Raw genomic sequence first — 19,439 nt, 5'->3', positions numbered from 1 at the left:
ACTCTCTCTCCTTCCCACTTCTCTTTCTTTTAAGAATTTACTATCTCCTTCCCACTTCTCTTTCTTTTAAGAATTTACTATTGTTCTCTCTCATGCTCTCTCTTTTTATTAATGAGGGCATTTTTAGAAAAAAAAAATTATACTTTTTACACATTAATTGTTCTTAACTAATTTTAACTGTTTTTTTATCAATGTAATTCGGTTATTCGTCTCTTGTAATAAAGAACGGAGGGAGTAGTTTACATCTTTTTAACGAGTTTTTTTTCCTCTTCACAGCAATTGACAATATGATTTTATTCAATCTGTAACAGAATGTCTAATTTTAAAATTATGAATCCAATAAATTTTCTTCATAGATATTGAACCGATCATGTCAGTCATTTTGATTCCATCTAATCTATTATAATGATGATTAGATTTTTATAAAATATTTTAGAATTCCCTTGAAAATTTAAATATCTAGAGATATATAACTTACAAAGATGATTAAAAATCCCTTTTCTTAACTATGAATATCATATTTGATATTAAAATTAAAGAACTCAATTGAGAATCTGAGAAAGTAAGTGGACTGAATCTATAAATTATTAATGAAGCTACAATGATAGCCATTGAACATTATGAGTCGCTGACCTTGTGCTCAAAACTGGTTCATCAGCAAGTTATAACAGCCTCACAAGTACGATACAACCACACTAAAAACACCAAAGCATTTGATTATAACGACAATTTACCACAAGATTCTCATGACAGAAGTAATGCAGCCCTTGAAGAGATGCTCTTAATCATCATCATCTGCAATGTAACATGCCCACATCGATAATACATAACAAGGAGACATGATGGCTCATATGTAACTTCAGAATTCAAATGAATAGTAATTCACGTTATCCGTTTTCTAATGATCAACCATATCATAGAAGTAATATAGCTCATAGGTAACTTCAGGATTCAAATGACTAGTAATCCATTGTAAGCTACGTCAAGGAAATAATACACAGAATTTGTATGAGCTATTCTTCCTCTGCAATGTTATATTACAGATAAATGAAACAATTAAATAAAGGAGGGGAGCTATTAACCAGTTGACAGAACTATACATACTTGATTACCAGCGTATATTTTTCTCAAAAAGGAAATACTATACTACGCTCTTCTTATTAGACCAAGATTTAGCATTCCTTTTTGTCATAGATTATTTGCAGAAGCTGGGAAGCACAGTAAGGTATTCCTAATAGAGTAGATTCATACCAAAGTTCAAATAAGGATAAACATTTCAAAAGTACTAGAAAATTTTACATCTAGCTGAAAGATGAGATATTACAATCAGAAATTACAAGAGATAGGCTCAAAATAGAACACAATATTCGAAGCTTTCTAAGGCCTATTAGAGTGCATGCAATCTATTTGCACTAAGATAAAGTGGTGCCCTCATAAAAGAGCATGTGCACTAAAAGGAAGCTGTACACACAATCATATCTCAACACAATTGCGGGTGAAGATGTACTCTTGAAGAAACCCAGTAACCATAAATTGCCACAAATTTTAGGGTTGCTTGATGCTACCGAACCATATAAATCAAAGAACAGTTCCAATTACTAGGATGTATCCTGTCGTCACTTAAAAAAAAATAGCAAAGTTGATTCCACCCGTAACTAACAGCTAAAAAAATGGAGGAATAAATGGAGTTTTCTAGCTAAATCTTCACCTACATGTATCAGAAGAAACAACCAGATTGGGTAATCAAACCTACAACATATCAAGGGTTTGATCTTTTGTTATTGTTGTCCAAATACAAGATTTGACCTCTGAGGGAGTCCTAGAATTCCAAATTATCTTATCAAGAACAAATTGTTCCCTCGTAGAAGAGTGAGAAACCACAAGAGTCCCAGTTGAAAAATCACCAGATTCCAAGTTAAGAAATTGCAAGAATTGGTCACCCAGCAATTCAAAGTTTGAGCACCGAAAAGATCACGAAAGTCAGGGACTCCCAAACTGGCATTGCACCACTTTTTTTTTCTTTTTCTTTTTTCTTTTTCTTTTTTTCAATTCTTTCATCGAGAAATGCCTATTGTAATGTCAAAAGGGGGCAGAAAATGGTAGTCAAGCCCCACAAGAAAGCTTGAAAAATATAACATGAAACAGAAAGAACCAAAATATTAAGGAATATATTTGACAAGAATCAAAATTCAAAAACAAAGCACTAAAAACAGTCAAGACTTCAATGGTTTCAAAATTTTTAATGATTAATATATGTTGTGAGGAGGACGAAGAACTTCAAACTCACTTTCCTTATTTCTTTTCACAGGATTTAAGTGCTTTCAATCAACAAGTATAAGGGTATATATTTGATCTGATGGAACTTAACTAAAATATTACCACAACCCCTTGTATCACTGATAAAACAATAGCAACTAGAGAATGCATCTAAACATGCAAGAAGTATTCAGATACAGTTAGAAAAGTGTGAAAAGAATGAAATTTCTCCTTAAATAAATCACTTGCAGAAACACTAGTCTGCAGATTTACTGAGCCTGGCCAATAATAATTGACAACTCTCATACAGAAATTTCACAGAAGCATCGCCGCATTTAAATCACTAGCTTGATTTTACTGAGTCAATCTGTCACGTATGTGAAAGCACACCTTAATATCTCAGCATCCAATCCACTAATGCACTAAGAAGAATCAAATTCCTCGACTTTTTCTTACATTAAAGAGTAATTCAAGTAAAATACCATCTTACTGGGATGATATACAAGTGGATTATAACTACATAAATGATGGAATAATTCAGCCTTTAGATTATTTCTCATTATGTCATCCTCTTCTCATCTAAGATTTTCAACCATTAAAGAAATTTAGGAGCAACCGAAACAGCAAAACTACACATCTCATGGTCATTGCAAATATAACTTCACCCTCTCAGCCGAAGACAGAGAACACAACCATCTAAGAAAAAAGAACGGTTAGACTATCCAGAGCATCAGTGCCTCCTGCCCCAAATCCAATATAACAAGTATAATCCCCACAAATTAAAGGCACAAAAAAGATGCACTGATCAGAAAGCAAGAGAGGGGAAAAAATCAGAAAGGAAGAAAATTCAAGAAACAAGGAACCAAACTTGATGCAATAAGATCAAATGCAGAGCGACAAGGCAAAAGGGTCCAATAGAAGGAGGAGGCTAACCAACATAACGGCGCTCGTTTGCGGCTTTGGCCTTCTCGAGCATCTTGTCGAGGTCTTGTTGGAGTTGAGCATCCCATTTCACAAGCTGATTAACAAAAACAGCACCCAACCCCATTCCCAAGACATGCTCCCACGGATCTATAGTAAGGAAGAGAGAATGAGAGAAAGAAACAGTATTCCGGAGAATCAAAAAGAAATCGGGGCGGAAACTGGAGACTTACGTCGCATGTAAGGGAGCTTACGGAGGGCGTTGGAGTACATCTGCGTACCCAAACCCAGCAACATTCCGATCGCCGTCGCACCCAATGCCATGACTTCCGTCTCACGCCCACTCGCTCGTTTGGTTGTTCCTATTCGGCTATTCCTAATTTAATTTCGGGTTCCCTTTTTCATGGCCTTCACCAAATGTTTCATTTTATTTTTATTCTTACAAATTTCATTTTAACTCCTTAAATTTTTATTATCCATCATCAATTTTTCAAATTCATTTTTAATTATCAAAATAATTTTTTATTCTGGCCAAAAAAAAATTTAATCGACTTTTACTATGACTCAAAATCAAGCAAAGGAAACTTTGTTCATTTTCAGGAAACTTTCCCATGGCTATTATAACGATTATATACTCTTTTGTTTTGGCCTATTATATATAATTCCACATTCCATTTTATTATTATAAAACTTCAATTCAACCTTATTTTTTTAAAATTATAGGGACAGATACTCACTTAAATTTTTTTTCTTTTTTTCTATTTTGGCTAGAAGATACTACCTCCGGTTTTAATTATAAGAGTTAGTTGACTAATTTGAAGAGATTAAGAAAAGAAGTTAAGTTAGTTATTTATAATAAATAAGTGTTGTCTTTCCTAAAATATTCTTACTAATTAAGTGTATTACTTAGAATTATTATTATTAGAAGGACTATCTTAGGAAAAAAACATAAATATGATAGACAAAGTGGATTGGGGTCTTATATTTAGAACCAAAATAAAAATCAAACAAAATCTTATATTAAGGATCGGAGGTAGTACTAAATTAAAATTATAAGTAAAACTGAACTCGTGACTTTTTTATTTATAAAAAGAATTTTTATGTTACTAGATTACAAAGTGATTGTCAATATTATTTTATTTAAGCCTTCAACTACTACACTCAAAAAAATCAACTAAAATTATATTTATTTTGATAATGTTACAAATAAAGAAGAAATAGAGAGAATAATTATATAGAGGAAGAGATGATCAAGAAGAGAGAGTATTTCTTATTCTATTCAAGTGTGCTCAATACATTATACATGGCCTCTATTTATAGGTACAACTTTACACCTTTGATAAAATCTACAGATTACATAATAATATGAGATAATTGTGGGATACAGAAATAATATGAGATATTAGAAATTATAGGAGATGTAGGAGATAATAGGAGATATATGGACATCCACAAAGATATTATTATATTCATAACACTCCCCCTTGGACGTCTAATATATATGAATGTGCCTGGTTAAAAAACTTCAACTAAGAAAAACCCTGTGAGACAAAAACCTAGCGAAAGAAAAAGAATGCATCATTTATTGATACACTATGCAATGCTGCCTCATTAAAAACCTTGCTAGGAAAACCCAGTGGGATGAAACCATAGATAAGAAAAAAAAGAGTACAGCATGTATCAATTCCCCCTTTTGGCAACATCAGTTGACATCTTCGAGCCTACAAAGTCTAATATAATGAACAACCCTTCCAAATATTGTAATGAGATAAAAACGTAAAATATGAATTTCATGATCTTCTAAAAATCATGAGACGAATAGTCCTTTTATGGCTTATCCACACATGGATCATACTATGATCTCTTGACATGAGGATCAAACAAGAATACTTTATCTATATAGCTATTAAGCTTAGTTTTGGATACTTTCAGATAAAATAATATTACCTCCACGGTATCTTTAAAGTAATGAAGAATATTTTTAACTTCATTCCAACATCTTCATGTTGATAAAGAACTATATCATGCTAATCAGCAAATGATAGCTCAAATTCTGTATAGCTAGATAGATATATAAATGCTTCAGTGAAATATGGTACTTCTGGACCAAGTGTTTATTCATTACCTTCTAGAGGTCTAAATTGATCTTTAGTCCATATCTAAAGATCTTGCAACTACCAAAACATATAATGGATGTTGCTTATCCACATAATGGATGTAACTTATCCATATGTATTCTTCTGAAAGCTTTTATTTCAAACTTTTTCTTTAAGTAATTCGCAACTTTTGAAAACTCATCAGGAGTTTTGATACTATCATCATAAATAATACTGATAACAAACTCATTTTAAATCTTTTCACAAACAAACAAGTTGGAATATGTTTACATCATTCCTTCAGTCAATATTAACCACATATGTCTCATATAGAGACTTACTTGAATAGTGTCCTTGAGAACATAATTGTATGCTTCTAGAAACTTAAATCCTTCAAGAATTTTCATACATTATGATCCATATCTATTCATATATTGGATCGTTTATATTTATATAAGGATTTGAATCCTTTTGGGATTCACATATAATTTTACTACATAGTGAGTCACTGTATTTTCTAGACGTATAAGAGATATTTTTATATATTATCAAACTGCCAGATTGATAAGATACATAAAAATTTTAATTCACCACAAGATTGTATTTCTCTTTTCTTGTACAAATGCCCATTACACTTCAGGTACTTGGGTTAAAGATACACAAATCTCCTGTTATAATGTTGCGTCTTTTCTTTTCTATTGGCCAATCATTTTTCTGTCAATATTTCATAACATATTTATATATAAGATCCTCATTTGATCATATGATATCATCAATCAAATTGTTGTCGATAATTTTATTCCTTTATCAGTCCCATTTTCTTTTATGACGTAATAAATTGATATCTCTTTATTGCTTTTATACACTTAAACTTCTTCAGGGGTCAAAGAATTATGTATTAACCTCTTTTGCAATTCATGCTTCCTTAGTATGATCATGATGATCATTTGCTCCTTTTTTTTTCTTTTGGAACCGATCATAATATCATGCTTTTAGCATGTCTTTAAGAATGAGAGCATTTTTAGCCAGAATATAAGAATTAAGAATTCTCACTTGGGTCAGTAATTGCATCTGGCAGATATTAGTAATGTTTTACGAATGCAATACTTTATGAACTTCTAGTTCATACTACTATATTTGAGGATCTACATTTGATAGTGAAAATGCATTCTATGTGTTTTCTTTTCCAGCTACACATTTTCTCCCCCTCATATTGGGAACATGTAATGTAGGTCTCCCAAATCCATAAATCTCCTTTAGAAACATTATTTTGCTTCATTTAGAGACAAACAAGAATAAGGAGATTCTTATCCAACAGTGATCCCAACTTACTTTTAATATCCATCTATATACATTATTATAGTGAAATAATAGATATTGCATGTTCTAAGATGAAAATTGTCTGGATCCTGACCAAAAGTCAATTATAATGGGAGAATTCATAATACATTGTTGGCTTGATGCATTTATGTGCAAAAGTATAGAAAATCAATCATCCCAACACTCAAATAGGAATTTTGTTCTCATAAACTCTGATCTAACTACTTATGGAGGCTATTACTAAGTATATAATCATTAGCAACGTGAGGAACAATCACTAGCAATCTCAACGAGAATCATATTGATTGCATAATCAAGAACTTATGTACTCCATGTAATTCTCTAAACATATTTGCAAACTTCAGGTTGCAAGTTGATCATAAATACCTGTGACCATTTTATAGATGCATCTTTCACTTATACAATGTTACTTTAGTCCACATGATATCTAAATGGGCCCATATATAAAGTTGATATATTATAAATCTGCACGGATCTGATTTTGAGCATAGCTAGCGATGTTCTCTTATTTAGTTCTTTTGAGAACAAACAACACATAAAAATTCTTGAATTATATATCATTTTTAAAGAATCTTCTAGTTCTTTAATAAATGACAATGCACATTTTTCTTGATATTTTGCATCATTATGATCCGAGATAATCTGACCGGTCATGCCAAACTATAAATGTATAAACTTCTCGTTTGTTATAAAATTATTCTCAATTATTAGTAAACTTCTTGTTACCATGTCATATTATTCATTTTTCACCTTAATATTTCATAAGGAATATGCTATCAATTATAGATTTTATCTTCAGGATAATGAATCATGATATAACTCTTCTAGAGCGTTATTTTTCATCTTTTACCTAATGGTAAAAACCTGTGCACTCACGGAAGGTTGAGCGCTATTGACTCTTCTGGAGCCTTTTTCAAACAGAATATAAGATATAAAAAATGATATTAATATTAATAATAACAAATTTCATCCAACATAATTCACACTTGTATTTCAACAATCTCCCCCTCAAGTGTGAGTCATATAAATATATTTTTCTTATTTCTATATTTCAAATAGAGTGAATATAGTAAGCTAATAATATATATTTAACTTGAAAATCCAAATGCTTCCTAATTCAGATATAATAATGAATTTCAATCCAATTGCACTATCACCTTAAAACCCTTTGATAAACAAATATTCTAACATATATAGTTGTTTAGGAACTAACATATATTAATTTTTCACTATATGATATACTTTACTTCTAGTTATGCTTTTTCAAAGTATGAAATATTTTTTTTTTCAAAACATAAAATTTTATGGATATTCGTTATTCAAAAACTTCACTTCTTTGTATATATTATGTAATGCTTCAAAACTTATTCATAAAATTATAAATCCAACAAAAATTTGAGAAGATCTACAAAGACTAAAATCAAACTATATAGTTATGAAGATTTAAATCATAAGCCTTTAGAGCTATTTATAAGTTATTAGTCTTCAAGACTCTATATAGTAAATATATATTTTAAAAATCATCTGTGTCCCTTAATATTTGAACCATAAGTCTTCGGGGCTTTAAAAACATCATAAGTTATTATTTTCATGTCATTTAATAACATAAGTGTAATGGCTAATGGCCATTTAGTAATAGAAAATTATAATATTGATAAATATCAAATTGAATGTGAAGAATATATGAGAATAAAATAAGAATAAAACTTAAATTTTAAATTAATTAAATGTAATATGAAATAAAGAGAAAAATGTAAACTCTTTTACCAATACATCCTTCACTATATAGTCATTAGTTTTCTAGGCTACATTATTTATAATTCTAATTGTCATAATTTTTCTTTTATAAACAAACCATATAATGATCCTTCTCATAATCAAAACTATATGACTTCAAGCCATTTAATAAAGAAAATAAAGATATATGGCATCTAGCTATTTAATTTCAAAATAAAAAAAATTAAAGATATATGGTTTCTAACCATAAGATAAAAATTTGATGTTATATGGCTTTTAGCCAATTAATAAAATAAAAAAATTAAATCTTTATGACTTCTAGTTATAAGATAGAACATCAAAGTTATATGGATGCGAGCCATTTAAGAAGATATAGAAAAATTATATATAAATATATATGGCTTCTGGCTATAAAATAGGAAATTTAACATGATGTATATAAATAAAGATAAATTAAATATATATGACTTCTGGCCATAAAATAAAAAATTCAAATTATACGGCTTTTAGCTTTTTAATGAGATAAAAAAATTCAAATATATATGGCTCCTGGCCATAAGATAAAAAATCAAAGTTATATAGCAACTAGTCATTTAATAAGATAAAGAAAAATTAAATATATAAGACTTCTGGTCAAAAAATAAAAAATTCAAATGAAATGGCTTCTAGCCATTTAATAAGATAACAATAATCAAATATATATGGAATATATATGTATTTCTTATTCTATTCAAGTGTACTCAATACATTATACATGGCCTCTATTTATAGGCACAGCTTTACACCTTTGATAGAATCTATAGATTACATAATAATATGAGATAATTGTGGGATACAGAGATAATAGGAGATATAGGAGATAATAGGAGATATATAGACATCCACAAAGACATTATTATATTCATAACAGATAACTTAATATAATTTTTCTTGAATACAGTTATTGAGAAAAAAATCTAAATATATACATCCATAATTGTCCCTCTCTTAGCCCTAACTCTAAAAGATAGCCACCAAACCCTCTATCAATTATTCAGTTTTCCAATATTATACCACGTTGATCAAAATTTATCCAAGTATTATCTATACATTCTGTAAAAAATAAATTCTTTTGTTCTGTGAAACATACATAAATCTATCACATTAGATAAAAGTAGAATGAATAGACCATATTATTTTACTTTTTATTACATTAATTCTTAATATATTATTTCTTTTTTTCCATAACAATTTTATTTTAAATAATCAACTAAACACATTTTGTTATAGATTGAACAGGCCCGCGGGGGTCTCATAAATGAGTTACTCCTCCGGTTCTTAATATAAGGCTTTTTTAACTGATTTGATTATATTAAAGAAGTTAGATAAGTTAGCTAATTATAAAAAATATGACATGTTTTTTCTAAAATATCATAATCATCTTTCTTAATATTCTTCCTCTCTCATTTCTTTGATTATGGTTGAGAAAGTATTCATAAGGGTGATTTAGAAAAAATTAATAAAAATGAGAAATATATCTTATATTTAGGACTAGAATTAACTTAGCCGGAGGAGTATATTATACTTAATTGAAAAGAACACTTGTTTATATTTAAGGTCTAAGGTACCCGCTTAAACCTAAAGTAGTTGGTAACACACGAAAAAAAACGCAAATCCCTATTAGAAGTTTTAATTGTAAGTTTTTTTTTTGGCAGGAAAAACAACATTCCTAAACAAAAGAACCTGAACCTAAAATGCAAGTCATCTTGTGTGTAACAAAATCCTTATTCTCTCATATTATTGTTGGGACGTTGGGTGATTCAGATATTTGTATGCAGTTATCTAAAAACCTATCGCTTCTTTCCCTCTTCGTCTCTGCATGTCATACTCCAATGAAACAAAGCGTCCCTTCTAATTATAGCGACGCGAAAAAACCTTTTTCTCTGTTTAATTAATTAAATCACATATATCTTGAAGGCACAAAGAGTTCTAAATATAGGCAGTGAGAGAAACCAAAAATGAGGTAATGATATAACATTGACGACTGGGACATCCTTAATTAATAATGTCTGTCCTCTATTTTTGTTCAATGATCGACGATCTATGTACTCTCCATCTCCTCCTCTAGTTTCAGAAATTTAAGACACATGCGTCTTTGGTTATGCCTTTTGTGAGGTTGGCTTCATCGCCGCATGTTTTCAATCTCACCATGATTTTGGTTTGTTCCTCTGCCCAGCCAATCCCGCCATTTTGATTTGCAGTAATATATAGCAGAGAAGAGGAGATAAGATATTCCTTCATTAATGGCGTCGTCCCAGGTTGAAATTGCTCTAACATCGCCGTTTGGTTGTGTTCTGAGAAAATATAATCATCATCGTGAGAGATGCAGGGAAAGTACCTCTCGAGTTTCTTCATCACAAGGAACAACTTTCCACCAGAACAATAATGACAGAAGCAGCTTTGTGGTCGGAGATCATCATGTAGCAGCACAAATGGATGTTGTTAAGAACATGAATAACAGCAACGTAGGATTGACGAAGAAGGAGAAAGAAAATCAATCCTCATCCTCGTCGAATAACAACAACAACGACCCTAATAGGCAATCACAAATTCTGGATCGATGGGCTGCAAGAAAAGCTAAAGAAATGGTATCAACAATTGAGACAGAAGCTGAACTTTTGGAGAATCTGGGTAATTCTTCTTCAACTTCTTCATTATCGTCATTATCAGAAACAACATTGAATAATCGTGGAGCTTCGTCTCTTGTTCAAATATGGGAAAAGAGGTTGAATAACCTGAACCACCAATCACTAAAGTGCAATACAACATCAAGCAGAACGTCATCGCTTGGGTCATCAGATGTTGGGGAACTCATGGATGAATCATCATCATCATCATTGTACTCAGATTGGGTAGGAGCAACAAGTACTGATACAAACGAAGCTGCATCATCATGTTCAACCCCAAAGGTGGCAGATATTATCAAGAGATTGAAGGAGAATAAATATGGGCAAGATCAACAAAGTAATAATAATTCAAATTCAAATAATAATAATAATATGATGATGATGGGATCGTCATGTTTGTCATCAAGTAGAGATCAACAAGGACAACACACAAGCGTGGTGCTTCATCATGTGGCGAGTTCGCCTCGCTTTCGAGGCCGTCGAGCACTCACAGATTTGCTTATGCAGATGGAACGTGACAGACATGGAGAGCTCAATAATTTGGCTCAGCTTGCACCTGTTTCCAACTTTTCACAAAGAGGTCGAGGTCGTATTCAGGTAGAGTAACTAGACAGGAATGAGTTCATGACTTGTGATGATGTGTGTGTGTGTGTGTGTAGTTACAACTTGTTGATAATTAATTGCTTAATCTTTATTGCAGAGAAGTTATAATATGCTTGTTTCTTTTTTATCAATAGTTAAAGGGATCTTAAGATGGGAATGTGAGGTGCTGCTAGCAATTTTTTTTCATAGTTTTATTAATATCTCATTTTGATTGTTTGGTATTTTTGTCTTCACCTTGAACTCATTAACAAAACTAGGGAAGTAACATAAGGAGGAGGGAAGCTATCACTTACTTCTATATATAGATCCATTTCTTAAAAGTTTAATATTTTTAAAGTAATTTTTTCTCATTTTATCTTGTCCTACACTTGTCCATAACTAGGGTTTTACATAGAACATGAAGTTGTAATTTGCTATATAAATAAGAAGACAAGACAAATAAGTATTCAAAAGCTAGTCATTTCTCTATTATATATCTACTTGTATAAATAAAATAATTTTTTAGCCATAGATATAAGAGATAGTGCGCCTTTAAATTTGCATACTAAAATTTCTCCTCATTATTCATTTGTTTGCTTATAGAAAATTGCATTAATTCTTTGCAGTCACTCTTGCGGCTTAGATTATTAAAACGACACCATGAATCAACAACATATGAAAAGAAGAGACAACCAAAAGGGTCCACAATTATGCACCTAAGGTATGATAATTATTTGACGCAGAAATCTTATTTTTTCGCCGCTTCTTAATGTCAAAACAAGACACACACACACACATATATATTAATCATCATTCTGTGTCATATTTGGCATAATTGTTAAAAATGTACCAATAAAATGCAGGGAAAGATTTAATGTAGAAGTAAAACAAGGAAGTACAACTCAGCCAGAAAAAGATAATTCAAGAAATACCCACCTTAATCAACCCGAAAGCCCTATTCCTGTTCATAACCCCATCGGCGAGCACAGGTCGAACCCGATCGGGTCAGACCCGGAGGTCAACATGACAAATGGCTGCCAAAATGACAATGATGACGATGCATATGATCACACAGAAGCATGTGCTCATAAACCAGAAGAAGAAGAAGCCAGTGCAAGTTCAGAAACAGTATGCTTGGAGGCTCAGGACAATATTGCATCACATGAAGTTGGCGAGACAAGAACTTGCTATATGGTTGAATCAGATGCAAATCATGAGACAAAAGAAGAAGCAGAGCTGGCAGAGGTAAAGCAGGATCATAGTGCTGAAACCGAAATCAATTATGTGGATAATGGAACAATAACGAATACTGAAGATCAAGATGAACATGCAAGTGATGAAGGGGAAGATTATGATGATGTTGATGATGATGACCGTAATGATGACGACGAACATTATTATGATTGGATCAGTCCTATTGCTCGCCCAAGAAGTTACTGGGAAGATCGTAGACAAGCCTGGTACAAGGAGATGCTTGACACTGCTTCCTCTGATAAAAGAGAGATACGTCAACTTCTTGAACGGTACGTATGAAACTTTTCCTTTTTTGGTGATTTAAAATATTATCACAGTAGTGAAGATATTTTCATTGTAAATTGAGCATTATATTGATTTTGAGTAAATATGAATTTGTGTTCAGAAGAACAGTTTCAACTTTCCTTTCAAGTGACTTCAGAGAGAGAGTGGACAAATTGATGGAATACCACATAGGTTCACAAACACATTTTATCAGTAGCCAAGAAGATGATGAAGACAATGGAGGAAGAATGGGCCAACTAGTGTCATTTTTGGAACAACATATACAGCGCCATGGTCATAACCTAGAAGAAGCTGAAAAACAAGAAGAGGCACAAAAGGAGGAGGAGGAGGAGGAAGAAGAAGAGAGGTTGAGTAATAACAATGGAGGTTATAATGAAACCAGTGATGATGGCAATCAATCATCATCGTCATCATCATCAACAAACAATCTTATTTCCTCTTCTCCAAATATGTCATCATGGAGCTATAGAGACAACGAAGCCGCCAGTGATGATTCTGAAGACAGAGTTGATGAGTCTACTACATCATCTTCAACACAGCCTTCTCAATCTCCTACTCGCCAGTGCATTAATCCTCATTCAGTGGTGAGTCCTCGTATCATTTTAGCTTATCATCTCACTACTGTATATACTTCACTGAAAACAAAGGAGATAAGTAATATCTAAGATTACTATCTATGGCATTGTTAGGAAATGGATCTGATATGTGATATGAGAGGGCAAATGGAGCAACTATACAGAGAAATGGCTGAGATTAGAAAATCACTAAAGACCTGCATAGATATGCAGATGATGCTACAAAAATCAATGAAACGCGATGTTAACACAGGTTCGCGCAAATATACATACATATTCTTTTACATATATGAACTATATTATCTCAGTAGTATATATGAAACTAATGAAACAATAACGAACATGACAGCACTTAGAGAAAAGAAGAAGAAGAGGAAGAGCAATGATCAGAAGGCACCAAAGAAAGGCAACTGTTGTATCTGCTATGAGAAGAAAGTCGACTCACTTTTATACAGGTACGTGTGTGTGTGCGTGTGTGTCTATATAATATCTGCCTTATAATATAGAATTGAATATGTGTAATGATGAGTATATATTGAATGATGTGAATGAAGTTGAATGTGATGGTGATTTGATTTGCAGATGTGGGCACATGTGTGCGTGTATGAACTGTGCAAATGAGTTGCAATGGAACAGCGGCAAGTGTCCAATATGTCGAGCTCCAATAGCTGATGTTGTGAGAGTTTATGTGGATGCATAGATATCAATTATCACTCATAATGATGAAGGCACAAATTTGAAGTCAATGATTCACATGCATATACTTTTTTGTAAAACTAATTGGTTTATGTTTTTCTAGGAGAAATGCATATTCAACAATGTCTTGTTGCGTTATACTAGCTTTTTATTTTTCAATGTAACTTTTTTCTTCATCTCTCTTCTTTATGGTTTTCTGTTGGGTGAAACCACTAACGTATACTCTTTTATGCTTTAGCTAGCCCAATATGATTAGGTTTGAGTCAGTTTACTATCTAGTTTCTCCTGCCCCAGTCGGAATATATAGTTTTCCCCCTCTTTAAAGTCCAAGGATTCAAATGAAAAGAAAAGACTCCTTGGGGGTTATTCTATATTATTTGCAAAAAATTATCAAATATTTTACACGTTTTGTCAAAACTTTTAGAATAATATACTATCTCCAATCCTTATTATATGATCTTGTTTATACATTACAAATAAAGTCTTATAATTAAGACCGAAGGTAGTATTACGCTAAGCAAACTGTGAAGGGAAAAAAGCCATCTACCATCTTTTTTGCTTAATGATGTGCATCATCGTAACATGTTAATTTAATAGAAAACATATGAGAATGAAATAATATTTGCCTTTAAAATTTTATCACGAAAGATGCCTCATAAGACTTTAAAAAAAAAAATAGACATTTATATATGACTGTGAGCTTTTCATCACATAAATTGTTTCAAAGTTATCATTAAATGAAATGCATGCAATTATTAGAGGAATTCAAAATATAAATACACGATGGTTCAAGACAAAAGTTTAACCAGAATAAGAAGAAAAAAAAGTTGGGAAAAAGTCCCTATTAAAAATTTTATTTTGAAAAAGAACCTAATAAATTTTAATATATCATTACTCTAATTAAGACTCTTCTCATGGATAAAATTCTCAATAAGAGATTTTTCCCAATGTTCCGTAAGAGAGAAACAAACAAATTAGAATAAAACCTTACTTTTATTCTAATAAACAGTAAGGTTGGGCTTAACAGAAGAGACAGTTCCTTTGCAACAAGATTCAAATGCCCCTAAGAAACATGTCTACGTTTAGTGTCCAATAAATCTTTAAACCAAAAAAAAAAAACAAAACAAAACAAAAAAGACGAGTTCACTTTTATGGATTTTAGGGCCTGTTTGGGTGACCCTCAAAACCATGGTTTGGGAGGTAAAACTATAGTTTTGGTGAGATGTCACCCAAACAGCATCAATTTTGGGCCAATAATCTAAAACCATGGTTTGAGCCAAAACCATGGTTTTGGAATCCAATATTGGGCCCCAGCCCTCAGTATAATACCTAGGGTCTAATTTGGTGGATCGGCAGATTTCAAACAAAGTATATCCATTGCAGATTTTAAATTTTTTTTTTTGTTTAAATCAAACTTACTGGTCCGTAATCCAGAATATATCTGTGTTTGTGAAATATTGCAAGTGAATAAAATAAAAAGCAAAAAGCCAACAAAAGTTAGTCTAGTTGGTAAGAAATCAGTTCATTACTCACAAAATTATGAGTTTAAATCTCACTACAGATATGAGAACCTTATTGACGGGTAATCTATAAATACTTCTATAAGCACTATCTAAACATATAGGTTTAACAAAAAAGAAAAAACAGTAGAAAAATGTAGATCAAGATTCACCCAGGGCTTTACTTTTTGTTATCTATGTTTCTTCCTCTTTTTCTTTTTCCTTTTGAAAAATAGAGATACTTGCATACAATCGTTTCATGTCAAAAGACACAAAGCTCGGAGGCGAAAGATTGTAAAGTTAATTGCGAACAACTTCTCTTTATATCTCATTGGATCCAACCACCCCAATTACATATATGTACATATACATATATATTATTTAAAATGTTAGGATAATATTAAAGAGAAAATATTATAGAATCTTGTTTTTGATGAAGAAAATATCAAATTTATTGTTGAAATGTGCTCTCTAAAGAGTGAAAAGGTAGATGCAAATAGTTTATGTCATACCTCATATTCTTCTTTTGTTGTATGCCTAGTATCGTCCACTATAGTCTAGAGCTTAAGTTAAAGTTCTAATAATCACTTACTTTAAAAAAAAAAAAATGGGTTTTCCAGATTTTTTAAATAAAATAATTATGATTATTTTATTTCTACTAGATCATCTGAGGGAAGCTAGAATTTATATTCATTATATATTTTGTCTTAAAAAATTAAAAAATAAATTGAATGGGTGTGAGTGAAAATAAAATAAATTTAAAATTCCAAATTGTTGCTCTAATTGAATTAATGAAAATTCCTATTTACAGAAGTTGCACCAGACAACACGCATTGGTTTGGGGCTGGGAGCATTTAAATAAGTGTTTTTGTATTTTATAAATAAATTTTTTTTGTAGAGAAAAAAATTAAAATAAAGGTCATGTCAAAATCCCAAATTAAGAATTATTACAAAAACCATAATGTCATTTGTTTTTCCAGTGTGATCAATTACTATTAAAATATAATAAACAATATTGATTTAAAATTTTAAAATTCAAGAGGCATTTTTGAGATTTTCCTTTCATACACTTATTTCACATGACATAAAACTGCTTAAAACAAGATGTCGTTTTTAGCTCACTTAATGAAGGGAGTAATATTGGGTCCGTTTGTATTAACGATTAGAAAAGTAACTTTTAAAAAAGTAAAGTTGGATAAAAATTCAATTGGATAAGTTGAATTATATTTGGATTAGAGTTTAGAAAAATTAGTTTGCAAAAGTGATATTGGTAAAAAGTTGTTTCGATTATAATTGAATAAAAGTAAGTTTGGTTGTGAAATTACCAAAATGGGTATGAGTTTTAATAATAATGAAACATAGTTAAAAAAATGATTTTACATAATACAATGAAATTAAAATAATTTAATATAAAGAAGTCAAATTGAATGAGTAAATTAAATTTTAAAACTTCATTAAAATCATAAAAAATATTGTAAATATCATATGAAGCATGAAAAAAAAAGAATTAAGATAATATAATGAAGAAGTAAAATTTAATGAGCGAAATAAATTTGAAAACTGTAGAGAAATCATAAAAATATTTTTAAAATAAAGTGAAACATGATAAAAAAAAATGAATTGACATACTACAATGAATTTAAATGAGGAAAGGCAAGAATAAATGAGAAGAGGCAGGAATAAATGAGAATAAATGAGGAAAGGCAGGAATAAAAATATATCTGACAAGAAAATAATTTTCCAACAGTCCAGTATAAGCACAATGCAATTTTAAAAAGCTCCTCTCTTGTAACTTATTAAAACGCACGGTCTAATCAGTGATTTGGAGTTGAAGTGGGATCTTCCAAAAGCTGTCCCAAACACCCTTACATGACTAATCGGCTTTATCAACTACTTAAACATCATTTTGGCTCACAAAACACCCATCCAAACAGGCAGATTGTCAAGTTTCAAAAGTTGATTCTCTAAATTTAACATTTTTATGTTTTTAACTAAACTCTAACAATTGTTTATTTCACTTTTAATTTCAATTGTTTGTATCTGAAATATATTTAAACAAAATTATTGTATTTTTATATTTTAATTATTTAGTTATATTTTTTTAATAACTATTTATTCATGATGATTGACAGGAAAAAAACTCATGACATTGACAACATTAAACGAGAGTACAAATAAATGAAAGTAGCCACATGATTGTGGCCTCCACGAGAAGTACTCGGCCCAACACGCCGAAAAAGAGTAAAACCTGCCCAAGCCAAACACACACAGTGCTCAACTTATTAAGAAATTAGATTCTAGAAGCCCAGAATTTGTAAGAGAGAAACAAGCAAATTAGAATAAAATGTTATTTTTATTCTAATAAACAATGAGGTTGGGTTTAGCGGATAGAGTTAAGGTTCAAATACTTCTTAGAAGGATACTTACATTTAATGTCTGATAAATTCTTGAACAGGATTGCCTGTACTTAGCAAAAAAAAAAACAAAAAATGAGTTGAATTTTGTGAATTCAAGTTAGGGCCTTCACCCAGATTATCAAATGTTGGGCCCCAACCCTCAGTCTAATATCAAAGGTCTGATTTGGTGGGATGGCACATTTCAACAAGTATATCCATTGCAGATTTTAAATTTTTTGTTCATCTAAATCAAATTACTGGTCCTTAATTAATCCAGTATATATTTGTGTTTGTCAAATATTGCAAGTGAATAAAATAAAAAGACACAAAGCTAACAAGAGTTGGTCTAATTAGTAAGAAGTCAACTTATAACTCATAAAATCATAAGTTCAAATCTCATTACTGATATAAAAACCTTATTGATGGGCAATTTATAAGTACTTTTACAGACGGTCTCTGAGTCTATAGGCTTAACAAAAAAGACAAAAGAAAACTGTAAATCAAGATTCACCTAGGGCTTTACTTTTTGTTATGTATATTTCTTCCTCTTTTTCTTTTTCCTTTTGAAAAATAGAGATACTTGCATACAATCGTTTCATGTCAAAAGACACAAAGCTAGGAGGCCAAAGATGGTAAAGTTAATCGCGAACAACTTCTCTTTATATCTCATTGGATCCAACCACCCGAATTACATACATGTACATATACATATGTATATTATTTAAAATGTTAGGATAATGTTAGGGAGAAAATATTATAGAATCTTGCTTTTGATGGAAAAAAATATCAAATTTATTTTTGACATGTGCTCTCTAAAGAATCAAAAGGTAGATGCAAATAGTTCATGCCATCCTTCATATTCCCCTTTTGTTGTATGCCTATTGTCGTCTACTATAGTCTAGAGCTTAGGCTAAAGTTCTAATTATCACTTATTTTTTCAAAAAAAAAAAAAATTGGGTTTTCAAGATATTTTTTAGTAAAATAATTATGATTATTTTATTTCTACTAGATTATCTGAGGGAAGCTAGCATTTATATTCATTATTTTAATAACTATTTATTCAGGATGTGGACAAGAAAAAACCCATGACATTGCCGACATTAAATAAGAGTGAAAGGAGCCGCATGATTTTACG

At 30.9% G+C, this 19,439-nt stretch overlaps 2 protein-coding genes across 3 annotated transcripts; one reads left to right on the top strand and one right to left on the bottom strand.

The window, feature by feature from the left end:
• Positions 1 to 555: 555 nt before the first annotated feature.
• On the bottom strand, positions 556 to 3,554 carry LOC114717624 (uncharacterized). Of its 2 annotated transcripts, XM_028902832.1 has the most exons (4): positions 3,411 to 3,554; positions 3,190 to 3,327; positions 2,950 to 2,952; positions 556 to 795 (listed from the first exon to the last, which is right to left on the bottom strand). In XM_028902832.1, exons 1-4 carry the CDS (start codon positions 3,499 to 3,501, stop codon positions 782 to 784), a joined length of 246 nt encoding a protein of 81 aa, XP_028758665.1. In that variant the 5' UTR covers positions 3,502 to 3,554; the 3' UTR covers positions 556 to 781. The 2 variants fall into 2 exon arrangements, with proteins under 2 accessions (XP_028758665.1, XP_028758666.1); XM_028902833.1 differs by lacking the exon at positions 2,950 to 2,952 and having other exon boundaries at positions 3,411 to 3,551.
• A 7,079-nt stretch (positions 3,555 to 10,633) lies between these two features.
• Positions 10,634 to 14,413, top strand: LOC114717590 (probable WRKY transcription factor protein 1). The gene is made up of 8 exons (XM_028902801.1): positions 10,634 to 11,340; positions 11,428 to 11,614; positions 12,226 to 12,320; positions 12,463 to 13,122; positions 13,239 to 13,722; positions 13,828 to 13,966; positions 14,063 to 14,168; positions 14,296 to 14,413. The coding sequence occupies exons 1-8, from the start codon at positions 10,634 to 10,636 to the stop codon at positions 14,411 to 14,413; spliced, it is 2,496 nt and encodes an 831-aa protein (XP_028758634.1).
• The last annotated feature ends 5,026 nt before the right edge of the window (positions 14,414 to 19,439 follow it).

Source organism: Neltuma alba, unplaced genomic scaffold, assembly GCF_004799145.2.
Source record: "Neltuma alba isolate B1F8T4 unplaced genomic scaffold, ASM479914v2 tig00011756_pilon, whole genome shotgun sequence".
NCBI lineage: Eukaryota > Viridiplantae > Streptophyta > Magnoliopsida > Fabales > Fabaceae > Neltuma > Neltuma alba.
The sequence above is the reverse complement of the archived record's forward strand: the minus strand, read 5'-3'. Positions and strand labels throughout refer to the sequence as shown.